The sequence below is a fragment of the Ranitomeya variabilis genome, chromosome 6, assembly GCF_051348905.1.
Source record: "Ranitomeya variabilis isolate aRanVar5 chromosome 6, aRanVar5.hap1, whole genome shotgun sequence".
In the NCBI taxonomy this organism is placed as follows: domain Eukaryota; kingdom Metazoa; phylum Chordata; class Amphibia; order Anura; family Dendrobatidae; genus Ranitomeya; species Ranitomeya variabilis.
The window spans coordinates 247,908,340-247,929,864 of record NC_135237.1 but is presented as its reverse complement, the minus strand read 5'-3'; the positions used below and the strand labels follow the sequence as shown (position 1 = coordinate 247,929,864).

General features: G+C 50.6%; 1 protein-coding gene across 4 annotated transcripts in view; it reads right to left on the bottom strand.

The window, feature by feature from the left end:
* PTPN3 (protein tyrosine phosphatase non-receptor type 3) overlaps positions 1 to 21,525 on the bottom strand; it is a 530,936-nt gene that overhangs the window by 241,139 nt on the left and 268,272 nt on the right. For all 4 annotated transcript variants that reach the window (XM_077269560.1, XM_077269564.1, XM_077269563.1 and 1 more), the window contains exon 6: positions 7,156 to 7,200. In XM_077269560.1, coding sequence (XP_077125675.1) covers positions 7,156 to 7,200 — 45 coding nt within the window. The remainder of the gene's footprint in view (positions 1 to 7,155; positions 7,201 to 21,525) is intronic.

The window sequence follows — 21,525 nt, the reverse complement described above, 5'->3', positions numbered from 1 at the left end:
TTGCAGGCTGTAGACTTTCCTGAAGAGATGGGTTTTCAGGTTTCGTCTGAAGGATCCGAGGATGGTGGATAATCGGACGTGTTGAAGAGTGGAATTCCAGAGGATGGGGATATTTGGGAGAAATCTTAGAGGCGGTTGTGTGAGGAACGAATAAGTGTGGTGGAGAGTAGAAGGTCTTGGGAGGATCAAAGATTGCGTGAGAGAAGATATTGTGAGATTAGTTCAGAGATATAGGGAGGGGAATGGTTGTGGATGGCTTTGTAGATCAGTGTTAGTAGTTTGAACTGGATTTGTTGGGGAATTGGGAGCCAGTGGAGGGATTTGCAGAGGGGAGAAACAGGGGAGAAACAGGGGAGTAACGAGGTGAGAGGTGGATTAGGCGAGCAGCAGAGTTGAGGACAGACTGGAGTGGTAAAGAGAGTTAGAGGGGAGGCCACAGAGAAGGGTGTTGCAGTAGTCGAGGCGGGAGATGATGAGGGCATGTACAAGAGTTTTAGTAGATTGAGGGTTGAGGAAGGGACGGAATCTGGCAAAATTTCTGAAGGCGACATGAGGTGGCAAGAGTTTGGACGTGCAGCTTGAAGGACAGGGCAGAGTCGAGAGTTACTCCGAGGCAGCGGATTACAGGAGTGCGGGAGAGAGCGTGATGCCGTTTACCATAATAGATAGATCAGGTAGGGGAGATATGCGAGGTGGAGGAAAGATGATGAGCCCTGTGCCCCCATTCATATACTCACCCTCCAGCGTCTTCATATAGTACTTTGCAGACACCACACTGGTCCCGCAGCACCATCTTCTACCTGAAGCTTCCAACATAATAACATACTATTATATATAATAACACTACATATATTAGTATGTTATTTATGTTATTAAATATTTTACCACATTTTTTGCTTCAAATATTTTTTCCCTATTTTTCACCTCTAGAACCTCTAGGTGCATCTTATAGTCTGGTGCGTATTATAGTCCGAAAAATACGGGTATGGCTAAACATAGTTTAATAGCGACTGTGGACTGAGTTGCGATGGAGACTGGTTGGATAAGCGGGTACCCAGCAGCTTCTCCCTCCCACAGCGTTTCAGAGTTAAACATATATAGCTGGAATCATGCAGCCACTATCAGGTACAAACTACATGTGGATCAGGCAGCATGCATCAGCGGTCAGGATCCCTTTAAATGGAGCAGTGGATCACAGTGGACAATGGGTTACCATGGCAGGTGGGAGGCAACTGAAGACTAATTGCTGCCATTCTGAAACTGCCTTGACACTCAATACGAGAATAGGAGACCATGATTTTTCCTATATACTACAGGGTAGGACTAGTCTGGAGGGACTACTTAAAAAAAAAAAAAAAAAAATTGTAAAAAGAGTTAAAGAAAAAAAAAAAAAAAAATTATATATATATATATATATATATATATATATATATATATATATATATATATATATATATATACACTGTATGTATGTATATATATATATATATATATATATATATATATATACACTCACCGGCCACTTTATTAGGTACACCATGCTAGTAACGGGTTGGACCCCCTTTTGCCTTCAGAACTGCCTCAATTCTTCGTGGCATAGATTCAACAAGGTGCTGGAAGCATTCCTCAGAGATTTTGGTCCATATTGACATGATGGCATCACACAGTTGCCGCAGATTTGTCGGCTGCACATCCCAAAGATGCTCCATACAAGGCAGGATGGATCCATGCTTTCATGTTGTTTACGCCAAATTCTGACCCTACCATCCGAATGTCGCAGCAGAAATCGAGACTCATCAGACCAAGCAACGTTTTTCCAATCTTCTACTGTCCAATTTCGATGAGCTTGTACAAATTGTAGCCTCAGTTTCCTGTTCTTAGCTGAAAGGAGTGGTACCCGGTGTGGTCTTCTGCTGCTGTAGCCCATCTGCCTCAAAGTTCGACGCACTGTGCGTTCAGAGATGCTCTTAGGCCTACCTTGGTTGTAACGGGTGGTGATTTGAGTCACTGTTGCCTTTCTATCAGCTCGAACCAGTCTGCCCATTCTCCTCTGACCTCTGGCATCAACAAGGCATTTCCGCCCACAGAACTGCCGCTCACTGGATTTTTTTTCTTTTTCGGACCATTCTCTGTAAACCCTAGAGATGGTTGTGCGTGAAAATCCCAGTAGAACAGCAGTTTCTGAAATACTCAGACCAGCCCTTCTGGCACCAACAACCATGCCACGTTCAAAGGCACTCAAATCACCTTTCTTCCCCATACTGATGCTCGGTTTGAACTGCAGGAGATTGTCTTGACCATGTCTACATGCCTAAATGCACTGAGTTGCCGCCATGTGATTGGCTGATTAGAAATTAAGTGTTAACAAGAAGTTGGACAGGTGTACCTAATAAAGTGGCCAGTGAGTGTATATATCCCTCTTCTTGCCCCATTAATAATAATAAAATGAGAAAAAACGGAAACCAAAAGATATTTGGTGCAGTCGTGTCTGTAAAAGTTCAGTCTGTTAAAATATTAATTTAATCAACTCAAACGGTATACGACGTAAAGGAAAAAAAAAAAACATCAGTCACCACATCTCCCTAAAAAATATAACAAAAAGCCATTAAAATGTCATATGTACCCCCAAATTGTATCAATACAACCATCAGCTCACTACGCTACTTATGCCTCTTAGAAGAAGAGGAGGAAAAAAAAACAAAGCCAAAAAAATGAAAAATCGCCCAGTCCTTAATTAGGTTAAGGGGATTCTGCTCTCAGATTCAACCCCCTTAACGTCCAATGACAGGCAGAGTCTATCATTAGGTGCCTCCCCGTTTGGTGCGGGCTCCGGCAATGAACCGGCACCTTTTCCGGCACATGACAGCTGATCTGATCAGCTGACATATGCCCCTATTGCGATCCACCAGCGGCTGTTAACATATTAAATGCCGCTGTCAAACTCTGGCAGCGGCATTTAACATGCACGAACAGGAAGGGCATCATTACCTCCTCCCTTCATCGCCTGTGTCACATGATCGCGGGTCGCTGATGGGTTGGCATGACAACCCGGGGTCAGCAGAAGATCCCTGTGGTTGTCATAGCCAGATAGCTATGAGCGCCGCTCAGCGGTTGGTGCTCATAGCAAGTGAGCTGAAGCCCTCCTCTATGTAGCACAAGTGATTGGATGATCGCAGCTTCTTGTCTCCCGTGGGGACTATTGAAAGAAGAAATAAAAAAAAGTTTTAAAAAAAATTAAAAAGTAAAAAAAATTAATAGTTCAAATCATCCCTCTTTTGCCCCATTCAAAATAAAACAATAAAAAAAAAAAAAATCAAATATACACACATTTGGTATCGCTGCGTTCAGAATCACCCAATCTATCAATATATAAAACAATTAATCGAATCGGTTAACGGTGTAGCGAGAAAAAATCATAATAATTACTTTTTTTTTTGGTCGCTGCAACATTGCAATAACGGGCGATCAAAAGATCGTAGACACACCAAAATGGTATCTATAAAGACGTCAGAAAAAATAAGCTCTCACCAGTCCCCATATCCCAAAAAATGGAGACGCTACGGATTTCAGAAAATGGTAACGTTTTTTTTTTTTTGTTTTTTTTTACAAGCTTTGGAATTTTTTTTAACCACTTACCGTATATACTCGAGTATAAGCCGAGATTTTCAGCCCAAATTTTTGGGCTGAAAGTGCCCCTCTCGGCTTATACTCGAGTCACGGTCGGCGGGTGAGGGGGAGAGGGCGCTGAGGCATACTTACCTGCTTCCGGGGCTCCTGGCGCTGTCCCTGCAGTCCCACGGTCTAAGGGTGACGCAGCTCTTCCCCTGTTCAGCGGTCACGTGGGACCGCTCATTAGAGAAATGAATATGGACTCCACTCCCATAGGGGTGGAGCCGCATATTCATTTCTCTAATGAGCGGTAACGGTGACCGCTGATAGAGGAAGAGGCTGCGGCACCGAAGACCAGCTGTCCGGGGGAAGGAGCGGGACGCCGAGAGCAGGTAGGTATTACATATTCACCTGTCCGCGTTCCACACGCCGGGCGCCGCTTCATCTTCCCGGCGTCTCTCCGCACTGACTGTGCAGGTCAGAGGGCGCGATGACGCATATAGTGTGCGCGACGCCCTCTGCCTGATCAGTCAGTGCAGAGAGACGCCGGGACAGGACGCTGAGGAGCTGCAAGCAAGAGAGGTGAGTATGTCATTTTTTTTTTTTTTTTTTTATTGCAGCAGCAGCAGCAATGGCACAGCTTTCTATGGTACATCTATGGGGCAATAATGAACGGTGCAGAGCACTATATGGCACAGCTATGGGGCAATAATGAACGGTGCAGAGCACTATATGGCACAGCTATGGGGCAATAATGAAAGGTGCAGAGCACTATATGGCACAGCTTTCTATGGTACAGCTATGGGGCCATAATGAATGGTATGGAGCATCTATTTTTATTTTTGAAATTCACCGGTAGCTCCTGCATTTTCCACCCTAGGCTTATACTCGAGTCAATAAGTTTTCCCAGTTTTTTGTGGCAAAATTAGGGGGGTCGGCTTATACTCGGGTCGGCTTATACTCGAGTATATACGGTAAATAAAAAAGAAACTATACATGTTTGGTGTCTGAACTCGTAATCACCTGGAGAATCATAATGGCAGTTAGGGTATTTAGTGAACACTGTACAAAAAAAAAATTTGTGGAATTGCACTTTTTTTCGCAATTTCACCGCATTTGGAATTTTCTTCCAGTTTTCCAGTACACGAAATGGTAAGGTCAATGGAACCATTCAAAAGTAAAACTCATCCCACAAAAAACAAGCCCTCACATGGCCATATTGACGGAAAAATAAACAAGTTATGGGAAGAAGGTGAGCAAAAAATGGAAACATAAAAATGGATAAACCGCCAGTGAAAATGAAAACTATATACATTACTAGATAGATCTTTTAGACCTCATGTGACTGGTGAACTTTCTTTGAATCTCCACAGTAGAATGGCTGCATAATTCCTTTTGAATACTTTCCTGGCCGATATTAAATTGAGCAAAAGGTTGCACTAAATTGCACTAGAGCAAGGTTAATGTGAAATACATGAAGTGTGAATAGCATAATGCAAATTTTGAAATTTATGAAAAAACACATGAGATGCTTAGCACAAAATTTGGCCAAAAAATGTGAGCCCATCCACCAACGTCAAGGTAATCTCATGGATCAGATGGGTCCCTGACCTAACTGCCTAGTGTGAACACTTACCTCTGGGTAAAGTCTTGGTAAAGCCTATATTTATGGGTAGGTCGGAACAAAGTGTGATTGGATGTAATTAAAATCACAGCATGGTGAAGGGCGGGGTGTCCAAGTCACAAAAACTAGTAATACTACAAAATTAAATTGGCAATGGCTGTGAACTGGTAAATTCAATGAGGTTTTCTAGATTTACAATGGTCACACAAAAAGAAATACAGTTCGTAATTATCATAAAAACGAAAAATACCTTCCTTTTCCTTTAAATACTGTATATACTCAAGTATAAGCCGACCCGAGTATACGCCGACCCCCCTAATTTTGCCACAAAAAACTGGGAAAACTTATTGACTCGAGTATAAGCCTAGGGTGGGAAATGCAGCAGCTACCGGTTAATGTAAAAAATAAAAATAGATACCAATAAAAGTAAAATTAATTGAGACATCAGTAGGTTAAGTGTTTTTGAATATCCATATTGAATCAGGAGCCCCATATAATGCTCCATACAGTTCATGATGGGCCCCATAAAGATGCTCCATATTAAAATATACCCCATATAATGCTGCACAAAGGTTAATAATGGCCCCATAAGATGCTCCATAGAAACATTTGCCCCATACAATGCTGCATAAAGGTTGATGGCCCCATAAGATGCTCCACACATTATGGCCCCATGAGATGCTCCATACATTATGGCCCCATACGATGCTCCACACATTATGGCCCCATACGATGCTCCATACATTGTGGCCCCATGAGATGCTCCACACATTAGGGGCCCCATGAGATGCTCCACACATTATGCCCCATACGATGCTCCATACATTGTGGCCCCATGAGATGCTCCACACATTAGGGGCCCCATGAGATGCTCCACACATTATGCCACATAAGATGCTCCTCATATATGCCCCATAAGATGCTCCTCATATATGCCCCATAAGATGCTCCTCATATATGCCCCATAAGATGCTCCTCATATATGCCCCATAAGATGCTCCTCATATATGCCCCATAAGATGCTCCTCATATATGCCCCATAAGATGCTCCATACATTTGCCCCATTTGCTGTTGCTGCGATTAAAATAAAAAAATCACATACTCACCTCTCTTCGCTCAGGCCCCCGGCACTTGCTATAGTCACCTTCCACGTTCCATCGCTGTGCGCTGCTGTCTTCCATCCTCTGCACTGACTGTTCAGGCAGAGGGCGGCGCGCACACTAATCGCGTCATCGCGCCCTCTGACCTGTACAGTCACAGCCAGAGGACGGAAGACAGAGCAGCGCGCAGTGATGGAACGAGGAAGGTGACTATCGCGCAATGCTCACCTCCCCTGATAAACTCACCAGCTCCCGGCGCGGTCCCCTGGCAGCGTTTCACTGTCAGATGATCTCCGGGAGCATCTTCCTGTGTTCAGCGGTCAAATACCGCTCATTAGAATAATGAATATGCGTGCATATTCATTACTTTAATGAGCGGTACCACGTGACCGCTGAAAACAGGAAGCGCTGCCCGGAGACCATGGGACATGCAGAGACAGCGCTAGGAGCAGGTAAGTATGTCACAGCCGCCGCTCCCCCTCACCTGCCGCTCCCCCGCCGACACTGACTCGAGTATAAGCCGAGAGGGTCACTTTCAGCCCAAAAAAGTGGGCTGAAAATCTCGGCTTATACTCGAGTATATACGGTACCACATTTTATCACTGCAGACATTGTCACCCCAACATGAACACACTGACCTCTTTTAAGAGTTTTAACAGGAAATAAAACACTATATAGGATGAGACATGATTGCCTGCAAGTCCAAGCAGATTTTCAGATTCTCACCCATCATAATATTTTCAGCGAGACCACTAATCGGTCTCACCTTTGTTCTGAGAAACTCAAAGTCCATGTATTGTAAAAATTCATGCATATCTTACCTTCCTTCTAAAATATCATTTTTCAGCTGCAAAAAGTATAAATGCCTGGAAAAAAATAAGAGCAAATCATTACATTACAAATACCAGTTACTATACTATTGATCGTAAATAGAGATAAATGAGACATTGATATAAACTTCATATCGGTACAAAGGTTTAAATGCAACATAATCTTATTGGGAAAAATAAAAAAAGAGCTCTTCTGGACAACAAAAATGTAAAATTGTTTTTAGAACAACTTGTTGAACACCTTTTGTAAGTTTCCAATTTAGATAGAATAAAAGGGGTCCAGCATTGCTCCCATTCACATTATGCGTGTTGCAGCAGAAAGGGTTGTCATGCCAAGATTTGGCAGCTAGCAAACCTTCTCAAAGGTGCTCACCGAGAACGAGTCCAAACCGATACAAAAAGAAAGAATGGGGCATTCAACACTGCATGTTAGAACATAGTTTTATTGTGGCTCTATTACAGAGATTGAGCCGTCTTGGGCTCAGAAGAAGCGCGACCCTCATGCGAAACGACTGTCAGACAATTTTTGTCTCCACAATCTCGGAAATGAAATTGCAATAAAGCTAAATTTTGACTTGCAGTGGTGAGTGCCCCACTCTTTCTTTATGTTGTACCTGTTGTTATTTGATCATCCTTTTAGGTCTGTCAAATTAATCACCTTATGAGACAGTATATATGATTGGTTCTTTTTCCTTTTTTTAAATTGTCACAGGGGCAACAAATCACAAAATTTGTCCAATGCATTTGAAAACTATTTACACTTTATACATGAAATCTTTACCAATTACTTCTTAATGGAATATAAAACAGACCACATAATGGTTAAAAACCGAATGGTTTCTCCTGAACAGTATTTCCAGTCAGATGCAGATATTATTGTATAAATATTTGCTGTGACTACAGCTCACATACTATTACAATACAGAAGAGACCATACACCTGTAAGCATTAAAAAACACTACTATCCAAGATGTTTCGCCAGTAGTGTTGAGCATTCCGATACCGCAAGTATCGGGTATCGGCCGATACTTGCGGTATCGGAATTCCGATACCGGGATTCCGATACTTGGCGCGTATCGGATACCGGAATCGGAAGTTCCATGATTCAAAATTCAGAAATTCAGCCAATGAGAAAGATTCCTAGTGTGGGCACATCCTGTTTAGCATGGAGGGCATGAAACTACTGGCAAGGCTGTGATTGGCTGCTTAAATGATGTCATGATGCAGTTTAAAAGTCGCTGGCGCCATTTTGCGATCACTCTGCTGTGAATTCAGTTAGTGACAGGACGCTGTTTGCTGACTGAGGGACAGTTTAGAGATAGCGATTTGCTTCTTTGTGCTTTCCAAAGGCTAATTTAGCAACCGCTGTGTTCACCTACTAATCACCTTCCTTTTGCCTTGTAGCGCTGTTTTCACAGCGATCTGCAAGGTCTCTCTGTGTGTGTGTGTGAGTGCAGCCCACTCTCTAGTCTGAGTGCAGCCACATAGGCCATCCATAGCTGGTTGTATTCAGTTCAGGGAGGGTGGTTCATTGCCTCATACTGTCCTTTTTTTTTTTTTTTTTGAAGTAGTGCAGGCTGCTGCACATTTTTTCCAAAAATTCCTATTAGTGTCTTTCCACCCGTCTCCAGCTAATTTGTGGAAAAACACTACATAGGATAAAGTAGAGGAGGGTTTTTGGGCCTTGCAGCGCCGTTTACGGCTGTCTGCACGGTCTCCGTGTGACTGCAGCTCGCCCTGTAGTCTGTGAGCAGCCGTAGCTTGGTTGTCTCCAGCTCAGGGTTGTTCACTGCGTCATACCGCCAAATCAATTTTCATTTTGTTTTCAAGTAGTGTAGTCTGCTGCTAATTAATTTAAAAAAATCCTATTAGTGTCTTTCCACCCGTCTCCAGCTAATTTGTGGAAAAACACTACATAGGATAAAGTAGAGGAGGGTTTTTGGGCCTTGCAGCGCCGTTTACGGCTGTCTGCACGGTCTCCGTGTGACTGCAGCTCGCCCTGTAGTCTGTGAGCAGCCGTAGCTTGGTTGTCTCCAGCTCAGGGTTGTTCACTGCGTCATACCGCCAAATCAATTTTCATTTTGTTTTCAAGTAGTGTAGTCTGCTGCTAATTAATTTAAAAAAATCCTATTAGTGTCTTTCCACCCGTCTCCAGCTAATTTGTGGAAAAACACTACATAGGATAAAGTAGAGGAGGGTTTTTGGGCCTTGCAGCGCCGTTTACGTCTGTCTGCACGGTCTCCGTGTGACTGCAGCTCTATCCGTTGTCAGTTCAGCCCCAAAAAAATAAATAAATAATAAAGTTCACCAAACACACCAGTTACACCACTTTACATTTGTGTAGGCCACATTAGCTCATATTCAAGTCTAGTCCACACTTTAGAAAATTAGTGTGTCTTATACCTGTTAGGAGGAGTTGCTCAGGAATAAGCACACAAAGCCGTTAGTACTTTTCTGCTTATCTTTATCAGTCAACCAAGATGAAGAAGGCAGTGAGTAAGGCACGTGGGCGTGGGCGCGGAGCAGGGAGGGGACGTGGGGATTCTGTGCCTGCTGCGGGCACCGGTGAGTCATCAGCACCCACTTTCACAAGGGAACAGACGTTCATGCGCAGCTTTGTCGCCGAGCGCCGTACACCGCTGCTGCGTCAAGACCAAATTGAAGCCGTTGTGGGATGGATGGCAGCTAATGCATCAACTTCCATTAGTGCCACATCCTCTCAGACACAGAGCACTGGAGAGCAGCCATCTGTCTCTTCACCACCTGCAAAATTGCCCAGGCAGACAGAGATCCCAGGACAGGAGCAGTCTCTACTTCTGTTCTCTGAATCATCTCTTGGCTTGGAAACAGGGGGCCAGCCAAGCAGCATTGGAGAAATGGAAGAAGAGGCAGGGTGCAGTGATGCCCAACCGCTTTTTCTGTCTTCCTCTGAAGAGGCGGGTGGGCCAGTGGCTCCGGTCACCACCTCGCAGGCCGCATCAGCTGATGATGACACTCAGGTGCCACTTACTGGTGCGTGCTCTGCTGCTGAGACTACCCAGGAGGAGCAGTTGGGGGCAGAGGGTAGTGTAGATGATGAGGTCCTTGACCCATCTTGGCGTCAGGGACAGGAAGGTGGTGGGAGCAGCTCTGAGGAAGAGATTCCCCGTACGGCCCAAAGAGGGAGAGGGAGGGGGAAGACTGCGGATCCTGCAGCCTCCGCTTTGGCACCCGTAAGGAGCATGTCTCTTCCAAAAGTCAAAAGGGGGGCTCCCAAGACTTGCAGTGCCTGGTCCTTTTTTGACACAGTTGCAGATGACATTTGCTATGTCAGATGCAAGGTGTGTCATCAAAAAATCAAAAGAGGTCAAAAAGTCGCCAACCTCAATACCTCCAACATGTGGAAACATGTGCGCAACAGGCACCCGGCGGAGTTAGACAAACACACTGAAGAGCTAGGCCAACCAACAGCGGCAGCTACCACCTCTTCAGCTCGTGTTGCCTCTTCCTCTAGCTCACACGCAGCTGGTTCGGCTTCCTCCCAGGATCGCCGTGGAAGAACCTCTGGCCCTGTTGTCCAGAGACCCGCTGTCATTCCACCCGCAGCACCACTTTCCCAGTCAACCACACACTCCCAGCCCAGTCTACAGCCATCGGTAGTACAGGCATGGGAGAAAAGGCGGCCTTTCTCGTCAAACCACCCACGAGCACAGGCTCTGACTGCAGGCATTGCCAAACTTCTGTCACTGGAAATGCTGTCATTCAGGCTGGTGGAGACTGACAGCTTCCGTGACTTGATGTCATTGGCAGTCCCACAGTACAGTGTGCCCAGCCGCTTTTACTTCAGCAGGCAAGCCATCCCTGCCCTGCACAAGCATGTTGAGGGACACATAAAACACGCGCTACTGAACGCCGTCGGTAGCAAGGTCCACCTCACCACCGATGCGTGGACCAGTCAACATGGACAGGGGCGATACCTTTCCCTCACTGCCCATTGGGTTAATGTAGTTGAGCCGGGTACAGACCGTGCGAGTGGCGCAGGACGTGTCCTGCCCACTCCAAGGATTGCAGGAATCCATTCTGTACGCATTGACTCCTCCTCTTACACCAGTTCCTCAGAATCATCGCTGCAGGAGCCGTCACAGTCCACCTCCACATGGACCCGTGATGAACGTGTACCTGTTACGACCGACATGAGCACAGCCGTGGCCAAACGTCAACAGGCCGTCTTGAAATTAATTTTTTTGGGGAATCGTAGCCACACAGCGCAGGAGCTCTGGAATGCCATCAAGCAGGAGAGCGATGTGTGGTTTGAGCCAGCGAATCTCCAGCCAGGCATGGTAGTGTGTGATAATGGCCGAAATCTGGTGGCAGCCCTGGGCCTCGGCAACCTCACTCACATCCCATGTCTGGCACATGTGCTCAATTTGGTCGTGCAGAGTTTTTTGAGGGACTATCCGGATCTTGATGCACTGCTGCACAAGGTCCGCCTAGAGTGTGCTCACTTGCGGCGTTCCAGCACGGCAAAAGCGCGCATTGCGGCTCTGCAGCGCCGACACCGCCTGCCGGAACATCGCATCATATGTGACCTACCTACCAGGTGGAATTCCACGTTACATATGTTGGAGCGGTTGTGTGAGCAGCAGCAAGCTGTAATGGAGTACCAGCTGTATCAGGCGCAAAAAAGTCGCAGTCAGCGCCGTACAGACTTCACAACCACAGAGTGGGCCACTATGAAGGATGTCTGCCAGGTTTTGCGTCCCTTTGATTATTCCACGCGGATGGCGAGTGCAGATGATGCACTAGTCAGCATGACTGTCCCCCTTATCTGCCTGCTTGAAAAATCACTGCAAGCGCTAAGGGATGATGTTGTGGAAGAGGTGGAGGATGAGGATTCACCACTTCCATCATCTTCTGGACAGTCAGCGCCACGTGGTTCCTCACAAACGCGTAGGCAGGGGACAGTTTGTGAGGAGGATGAGGAGGAGTCAATGGAGGAGGAAGACATCCGTCCAGAGGAGGGAGTTCCCGAATTGTCCAGTACTCAGTGTGTACAGCGAGGGTGGGGTGATGACGAGCGGGCAGAGATCACGCCTCCAGCTGGGGACAGCGTTTCTTGGGCAGTTGGCAGTCTGCAGCACATGGTGGATTACATGCTGCAGTGCCTGAGAAACGACCGCCGCATTGACCACATTCTCAACATGTCTGATTATTGGGTGTTCACCCTCCTCGATCCTCGCTACCGGGACAACGTAGAAAGCCTCATCACACCGTTGAACCGGGAGCGAAAAATGCGGGAGTACCAAGACACACTGGTCAGTTCCATCATCTTCTCCATTCCAACTGAGAGAAGTGCTGCTACTGCATTCCAAAGCAGCTCAGTGCGTCCAGGCAGTGGTGGAGGCTCTGCACAAAGAGGGAGCAGAAGCAGTGCCTCTGCCCAAGGCAAGACCAGTATGGCCCAACTGTGGCACAGTTTTGTGTGCCCCCCACAAAAGTCTACACCATCACAGACGGCTCCAGTCAGCAGGAGGCAACGGTTCCGTCAGATGGTGACAGACTACATGTCTTGCCCTCTTGCTGTACTCCCAGACGGCTCTTCCCCTTTCAAGTTTTGGGTCTCAAAGCTGGATACATGGCCAGAGCTAAGCCAGTATGCATTGGAGGTGCTGTCTTGCCCTGCGGCCAGTGTATTATCGGAACGTGTCTTTAGTGCTGCAGGTGGTGTACTAACTGACCGTCGCATGCGACTATCCTCCGATAACGTTGACCGGCTTACTTTCCTGAAAATGAACAAGGCCTGGATCTCGCAGGAATTTGCCACTCCTCCTCCTGATTAAAAAATTAGGTCACTGTATACGTTATCCAGGTCTCCTGTTGTGTTCATCTTTCTACCACCTGAACTTAAATTCCTGGGCTCCAACACCGCCAGTTGAGGCTCAGACGTGCCGTCTGCACAGTGAAAACATACGACCCAGTGTTATTGGGTTTCAGTAACGTCAGCTGATCCCCAGCTGTGTAGCCGGCAATGTGTCATGCGACCGCCACGCTGACACAACAACTGAAATGTAAGGGAATCTGTCCCCCCCCCCCCCAAGGCGTTTGTTACTGAAAGAGCCACCTTGTGCAGCAGTAATGCTGCACAAGGAAAAAGGTAGCTATTTTTGTTTAGCTCCTTGCACACGCAGAACTTAACACTTATAAAATGTGTCCACTGATACCGTAAAACCGTCCCGGAGGTGGGACTTTCCTTCGTAATATGACGCAGCACAGCCGTCATTCCTACCCCCCCGGCGCCGCGCCCCGGCTCCTCAGCGTTGTTTGATTCCGTCCCGGAGCCTGCGCTGTTATGTTATCCCGTGGCCAGGCACACTTAGCGCTGCCCGTCTTCTGGCATCATTTGGTGTCAGGCTGGCTGCGCCTGTGCGGCCACGCTGGCCGAGAGCCCGCCTCGCAGTGTCTTCTGATTTAATCCCACTGGGGGCCTGGGATCTATGGACATGCGCAGTGCATATCTGAACCTCCACCTCTCACTCATCTCCCTATGGCTTCTTCAGACTGTTCGGTGTCAGCTGGTCCCTAATAGCATGCCACGGCCGTGACACCGCACAGTCTGGAAAAGAAGCCGTAGGGAGGGGAGTGAGAGGCGAGGATATGCACTGCGCATGGCCATGGATCCCAGGCCCCCAGTGGGATTACATCAGAAGACACTGCGAGGCGGGCTCTCGGCCAGCGCGGCCGCACAGGCGCAGCCAGCCTGACACCAAATGATGTCAGAAGATGGGCAGCGCTAAGTGTGCCTGGCCACGGGATAACATAACAGCGCAGGCTCCGGGACGGAATCAAACAACGCTGAGGAGCCGGGGCACGGCGGCGGGGGGGTAGTAATGATGGCTGTGCTGCGTCATATTACGAAGGAAAGTCCCACCTCCGGGACGGTTTCACGGCTTCAGGGGACACATTTTATAAGTGTTTAGTTCTGTGTTTGCAAGGAGCATGATGAAAAGAGCCACCTTTTCCTTTTGCATCTTTTGTGCTGCACAAGCTGGCTCTTTCAGCTACAAACGCCTTGGGGGGGGGGTTAAAGGTTCCCTTTCGACTTTCTCAGGCTTCGGCCTACATTGTGTTCCTCTGCTTTTCCACCTGCCCCTGGGCTCCAACACCGCTAGTTGCCGTCCAGAAGTGCTGTACGCACAGTCAACAGTCGCTCCTCTGTTATTGGGGTTCAGTAACGTCAGCTGTTCCCCTGCTGTGTGTGTGGCAATCCCTCCTACCTCCTCCTCCACCTGTCCCTGGGCTCCAACACCGCCAGTTGCCGTCCAGAAGTGCTGTACGCACAGTCAACAGTCCCTCCTCTGTTATTGGGGTTCAGTAACGTCAGCTGTTCCCCTGCTGTGTGTGTGGCAATCCCTCCTACCTCCTCCAACCTCCTCCTCCTCCACCTGTCCCTGGGCTCCAACACCGCCAGTTGCCGTCCAGAAGTGCTGTACGCACAGTCAACAGTCCCTCCTCTGTTATTGGGGTTCAGTAACGTCAGCTGTTCCCCTGCTGTGTGTGTGGCAATCCCTCCTACCTCCTCCAACCTCCTCCAACCTCCTCCTCCTCCACCTGTCCCTGGGCTCCAACACCGCCAGTTGCCGTCCAGAAGTGCTGTACGCACAGTCAACAGTCCCTCCTCTGTTATTGGGGTTCAGTAACGTCAGCTGTTCCCCTGCTGTGTGTGTGGCAATCCCTCCTACCTCCTCCTACCTCCTCCAACCTCCTCCTCCTCCACCTGTCCCTGGGCTCCAACACCGCCAGTTGCCGTCCAGAAGTGCTGTACGCACAGTCAACAGTCCCTCCTCTGTTATTGGGGTTCAGTAACGTCAGCTGTTCCCCTGCTGTGTGTGTGGCAATCCCTCCTACCTCCTCCAACCTCCTCCTCCTCCACCTGTCCCTGGGCTCCAACACCGCCAGTTGCCGTCCAGAAGTGCTGTACGCACAGTCAACAGTCCCTCCTCTGTTATTGGGGTTCAGTAACGTCAGCTGTTCCCCTGCTGTGTGTGTGGCAATCCCTCCTACCTCCTCCAACCTCCTCCTCCTCCACCTGTCCCTGGGCTCCAACACCGCCAGTTGCCGTCCAGAAGTGCTGTACGCACAGTCAACAGTCCCTCCTCTGTTATTGGGGTTCAGTAACGTCAGCTGTTCCCCTGCTGTGTGTGTGGCAATCCCTCCTACCTCCTCCAACCTCCTCCAACCTCCTCCTCCTCCACCTGTCCCTGGGCTCCAACACCGCCAGTTGCCGTCCAGAAGTGCTGTACGCACAGTCAACAGTCCCTCCTCTGTTATTGGGGTTCAGTAACGTCAGCTGTTCCCCTGCTGTGTGTGTGGCAATCCCTCCTACCTCCTCCTACCTCCTCCAACCTCCTCCTCCTCCACCTGTCCCTGGGCTCCAACACCGCCAGTTGCCGTCCAGAAGTGCTGTACGCACAGTCAACAGTCCCTCCTCTGTTATTGGGGTTCAGTAACGTCAGCTGTTCCCCTGCTGTGTGTGTGGCAATCCCTCCTACCTCCTCCAACCTCCTCCTCCTCCACCTGTCCCTGGGCTCCAACACCGCCAGTTGCCGTCCAGAAGTGCTGTACGCACAGTCAACAGTCCCTCCTCTGTTATTGGGGTTCAGTAACGTCAGCTGTTCCCCTGCTGTGTGTGTGGCAATCCCTCCTACCTCCTCCAACCTCCTCCTCCTCCACCTGTCCCTGGGCTCCAACACCGCCAGTTGCCGTCCAGAAGTGCTGTACGCACAGTCAACAGTCCCTCCTCTGTTATTGGGGTTCAGTAACGTCAGCTGTTCCCCTGCTGTGTGTGTGGCAATCCCTCCTACCTCCTCCAACCTCCTCCTCCTCCACCTGTCCCTGGGCTCCAACACCGCCAGTTGCCGTCCAGAAGTGCTGTACGCACAGTCAACAGTCCCTCCTCTGTTATTGGGGTTCAGTAACGTCAGCTGTTCCCCTGCTGTGTGTGTGGCAATCCCTCCTACCTCCTCCAACCTCCTCCAACCTCCTCCTCCTCCACCTGTCCCTGGGCTCCAACACCGCCAGTTGCCGTCCAGAAGTGCTGTACGCACAGTCAACAGTCCCTCCTCTGTTATTGGGGTTCAGTAACGTCAGCTGTTCCCCTGCTGTGTGTGTGGCAATCCCTCCTACCTCCTCCTACCTCCTCCAACCTCCTCCTCCTCCACCTGTCCCTGGGCTCCAACACCGCCAGTTGCCGTCCAGAAGTGCTGTACGCACAGTCAACAGTCCCTCCTCTGTTATTGGGGTTCAGTAACGTCAGCTGTTCCCCTGCTGTGTGTGTGGCAATCCCTCCTACCTCCTCCAACCTCCTCCTCCTCCACCTGTCCCTGGGCTCCAACACCGCCAGTTGCCGTCCAGAAGTGCTGTACGCACAGTCAACAGTCCCTCCTCTGTTATTGGGGTTCAGTAACGTCAGCTGTTCCCCTGCTGTGTGTGTGGCAATCCCTCCTACCTCCTCCAACCTCCTCCTCCTCCACCTGTCCCTGGGCTCCAACACCGCCAGTTGCCGTCCAGAAGTGCTGTACGCACAGTCAACAGTCCCTCCTCTGTTATTGGGGTTCAGTAACGTCAGCTGTTCCCCTGCTGTGTGTGTGGCAATCCCTCCTACCTCCTCCAACCTCCTCCAACCTCCTCCTCCTCCACCTGTCCCTGGGCTCCAACACCGCCAGTTGCCGTCCAGAAGTGCTGTACGCACAGTCAACAGTCCCTCCTCTGTTATTGGGGTTCAGTAACGTCAGCTGTTCCCCTGCTGTGTGTGTGGCAATCCCTCCTACCTCCTCCAACCTCCTCCTCCTCCACCTGTCCCTGGGCTCCAACACCGCCAGTTGCCGTCCAGAAGTGCTGTACGCACAGTCAACAGTCCCTCCTCTGTTATTGGGGTTCAGTAACGTCAGCTGTTCCCCTGCTGTGTGTGTGGCAATCCCTCCTACCTCCTCCAACCTCCTCCAACCTCCTCCTCCTCCACCTGTCCCTGGGCTCCAACACCGCCAGTTGCCGTCCAGAAGTGCTGTACGCACAGTCAACAGTCCCTCCTCTGTTATTGGGGTTCAGTAACGTCAGCTGTTCCCCTGCTGTGTGTGTGGCAATCCCTCCTACCTCCTCCAACCTCCTCCAACCTCCTCCTCCTCCACCTGTCCCTGGGCTCCAACACCGCCAGTTGCCGTCCAGAAGTGCTGTACGCACAGTCAACAGTCCCTCCTCTGTTATTGGGGTTCAGTAACGTCAGCTGTTCCCCTGCTGTGTGTGTGGCAATCCCTCCTACCTCCTCCAACCTCCTCCAACCTCCTCCTCCTCCACCTGTCCCTGGGCTCCAACACCGCCAGTTGCCGTCCAGAAGTGCTGTACGCACAGTCAACAGTCCCTCCTCTGTTATTGGGGTTCAGTAACGTCAGCTGTTCCCCTGCTGTGTGTGTGGCAATCCCTCCTACCTCCTCCAACCTCCTCCTCCTCCACCTGTCCCTGGGCTCCAACACCGCCAGTTGCCGTCCAGAAGTGCTGTACGCACAGTCAACAGTCCCTCCTCTGTTATTGGGGTTCAGTAACGTCAGCTGTTCCCCTGCTGTGTGTGTGGCAATCCCTCCTACCTCCTCCAACCTCCTCCAACCTCCTCCTCCTCCACCTGTCCCTGGGCTCCAACACCGCCAGTTGCCGTCCAGAAGTGCTGTACGCACAGTCAACAGTCCCTCCTCTGTTATTGGGGTTCAGTAACGTCAGCTGTTCCCCTGCTGTGTGTGTGGCAATCCCTCCTACCTCCTCCAACCTCCTCCAACCTCCTCCTCCTCCACCTGTCCCTGGGCTCCAACACCGCCAGTTGCCGTCCAGAAGTACTGTACGCACAGTCAACAGTCCCTCCTCTGTTATTGGGGTTCAGTAACGTCAGCTGTTCCCCTGCTGTGTGTGTGGCAATCCCTCCTACCTCCTCCAACCTCCTCCAACCTCCTCCTCCTCCACCTGTCCCTGGGCTCCAACACCGCCAGTTGCCGTCCAGAAGTGCTGTACGCACAGTCAACAGTCCCTCCTCTGTTATTGGGGTTCAGTAACGTCAGCTGTTCCCCTGCTGTGTGTGTGGCAATCCCTCCTACCTCCTCCAACCTCCTCCAACCTCCTCCTCCTCCACCTGTCCCTGGGCTCCAACACCGCCAGTTGCCGTCCAGAAGTGCTGTACGCACAGTCAACAGTCCCTCCTCTGTTATTGGGGTTCAGTAACGTCAGCTGTTCCCCTGCTGTGTGTGTGGCAATCCCTCCTACCTCCTCCAACCTCCTCCAACCTCCTCCTCCTCCACCTGTCCCTGGGCTCCAACACCGCCAGTTGCCGTCCAGAAGTGCTGTACGCACAGTCAACAGTCCCTCCTCTGTTATTGGGGTTCAGTAACGTCAGCTGTTCCCCTGCTGTGTGTGTGGCAATCCCTCCTATCTCCTCCACCTCCTCCTCCTCCTCCTGTCCCTGGGCTCCAACACCGCTAGTTGCCGTCCAGAAGTGCTGTCCACACAGTCCCAACAGTCCCTCTTCTGTTATTGGGGTTCAGTAACGTCAGCTGTTCCCCTGCTGTGTGTGTGGCAATCCCTCCTACCTCCTCCAACCTCCTCCAACCTCCTCCTCCTCCACCTGTCCCTGGGCTCCAACACCGCTAGTTGCCGTCCAGAAGTGCTGTACGCACAGAGCCAAACACCTCGCCAATGTGTTAGTGGGGTTCAGCACCGCCAGCTGTTCCCCTGCTGTGTATACGGCAACGTGTACTGCGACCGCCACGCAGACACAACAAGTTAAATGTAAGGGAACCTGACCCCCCCCCCCCCAGGCGTTTGTTACTGAAGGAGCCACCTTGTGCAGCAGTAATGATGCAAAGGGAAAAAGTGCCTCTTTTCGTGATGCTCCTTGCACATGCTGAACCTAACACTTATGAAATGTGTCCCCACACAGCGTTAAACCGTCCGGTAGGTGGAACTTTCCTGTGTCGTGTGACGCAGCACAGCCATCATTTTTACCCCCTTGGCGCCGTGCGCCCCCTCCTCAGCGTTGTTTGAATCTGTCCCGGAGCCTGCGCTGTTAGGTTAGCCCTTGGCCATGCACACATGTTGCGCTGCCCGTCTTCTGACCTCATTTGGTGTCAGGCTGGCTGCGCCTGTGCGGGTGCGCTGGCCGAGATCCCGCCTCGCAGTGTCGTCTAATGTAATCCCACCGCGGGCCTGTGATCCGTGCCCGTGCGCAGTGCATATCCTCTCCTCTCACTCCCCTCCCTACGGCTTCTTCAGACTGTGCGATGTCAGCTGGTCCCTAATAGCATGCCACGGCCGTGACACCGCACAGTCTGAAAAAGCCGTAGGGAGGGGAGTGAGAGGAGAGGATATGCACTGCGCACGGGCACGGATCACAGGCCCGCGGTGGGATTACATTAGACGACACTGCGAGGCGGGATCTCGGCCAGCGCACCCGCACAGGCGCAGCCAGCCTGACACCAAATGAGGTCAGAAGACGGGCAGCGCAACATGTGTGCATGGCCAAGGGCTAACCTAACAGCGCAGGCTCCGGGACAGATTCAAACAACGCTGAGGAGGCGGCGCACGGCGCCAAGGGGGTAAAAATGATGGCTGTGCTGCGTCACACGACAAAGGAAAGTTCCACCTACCGGACGGTTTAACGCTGTGAGGAGACACATTTCATAAATGTTAGGTTCCGCATGTACAAGGACCATAATTAAAAGAGCTAAGTTTACCTTTTCCAGCATTAGTGCTGTACACAATGGCTCTTTCAGCTACAAACGCCTGGGGGGGGGGGGGGGTTAAAGGTTTCCTTTCAACTTGCTCAAGTGCAGGCTTCGGCCTACACTCCGCTCCCCCTGCTCCTCCTGCTGACCCTGGGCTCTAACACCGCCAGTTTTTGCCCAGATGTGCTAGCTGCACAGAGAAAAACACCAGCCAATGTGTCAGTGGGGTCCAGCACCGCCAGCTGTTCCCCTGCTGTGTAGCCGGCAACGTGTCCTGCAAAAGCCACGCAGACACAACAGACCCAAAGCTGCCGCCAGTGCAGGCTTCGGCCTACACTCCCCTCCCCCTGCTCCTCCTCCTCCTGCTCCTCCTCCTGCTGTCCCTGGGCTCTAACACACCGCCAGTTGGGGCCCAGATGTGCTAGCTGCACAGAGAAAAACACCAGCCAATGTGTCAGTGGGGTCCAGCACCGCCAGCTGTTCCCCTGCTGTGCAGCCGGCAACGTGTCCTGCAAAAGCCACGCAGACACAAGAACTGAAATTGAAGGGAACCTGTCCCCCCTCCCCCAGGCGTTTTTACGTTATCCAGCCACCTTGTACAGCGGTAATGCTGCATGTGTGCAAGGTGGCTCAGAAACGTATTCTCCTCGCACATGTGGAACTGAAAACACGTCTGAAATGTGTCCTCTGTGTGACCATTTAACCGTCCCGGTGGTGTGACTTTCCTTTGTAATGACACGCTGCAACCCCCTTGGTAGCGCTGCCCGTCTTCTGGCATCATTGTTTGGCTGCCTGCGCCTCTGCGGCCGCCCTGACCCACACAACGCCCCTCGGTGTCTTATTTATTGGGACTGCGAGGGTGTGATTGATGGGCAGGATCAGTGCATCAGTTCGCCTGTCCCTCCTCTCCTTCCGCCTTCTTCGGACTGTGCGGCTTCATGGCCGTGGCATGCGATAAGGGATCAGATGACGCCGCACAGTCTGAAGCGGGTGTAAGGACCCGAGTGTGAGAGGCCAACATATGTGCTGCGCCAGGCCCTGAATCCCAGCCCCGCAGTGTTTTAACAATGTTAAGACACTGCGGGGCTGGGATTCATGGGCATCGCGAACCGCACCGGCCGACATTACATGATGCCAGAAGATGGGCAGCGCTAACGGCGCTAGGCCAGGGGATAACACGACAGCGCAGACTCCTGTACAGCAAATAACAACGCTCGGGAGGCTGCACCCAGCACCAAGGTGGGATTCTTGACACCTGTGCTGCGTCTCATTACAAAGGGAACTCTCGCCTCCATTACACAGTTTGACTGTATAAAGGGCTGAATGTTATACGTGTTCCATTCAGCGTGTGCAAGGAGAAAAATTACAAGAGCAACCTTTGACTTGCGCAGCACTGCTGCTGCATAAGCTGTGGCTCTTCTACTTTGTAACCCCTGAGGGGGGGTTAAAGGTGACTTTTGAAATCGGTTCAATTAGGCTTCGGCCTACACTCTGCTCCACCTGCAGAGCCCGGGCTCCAACAACGCTAGTTGCTGTCCGGAAGTGCTGGCTGCACAGAGCCAAACACCTCGCCAATGTGTCAGTGGGGTCCAGCACCGCCAGCTGTTCCCCTGCTGTGTAGCCG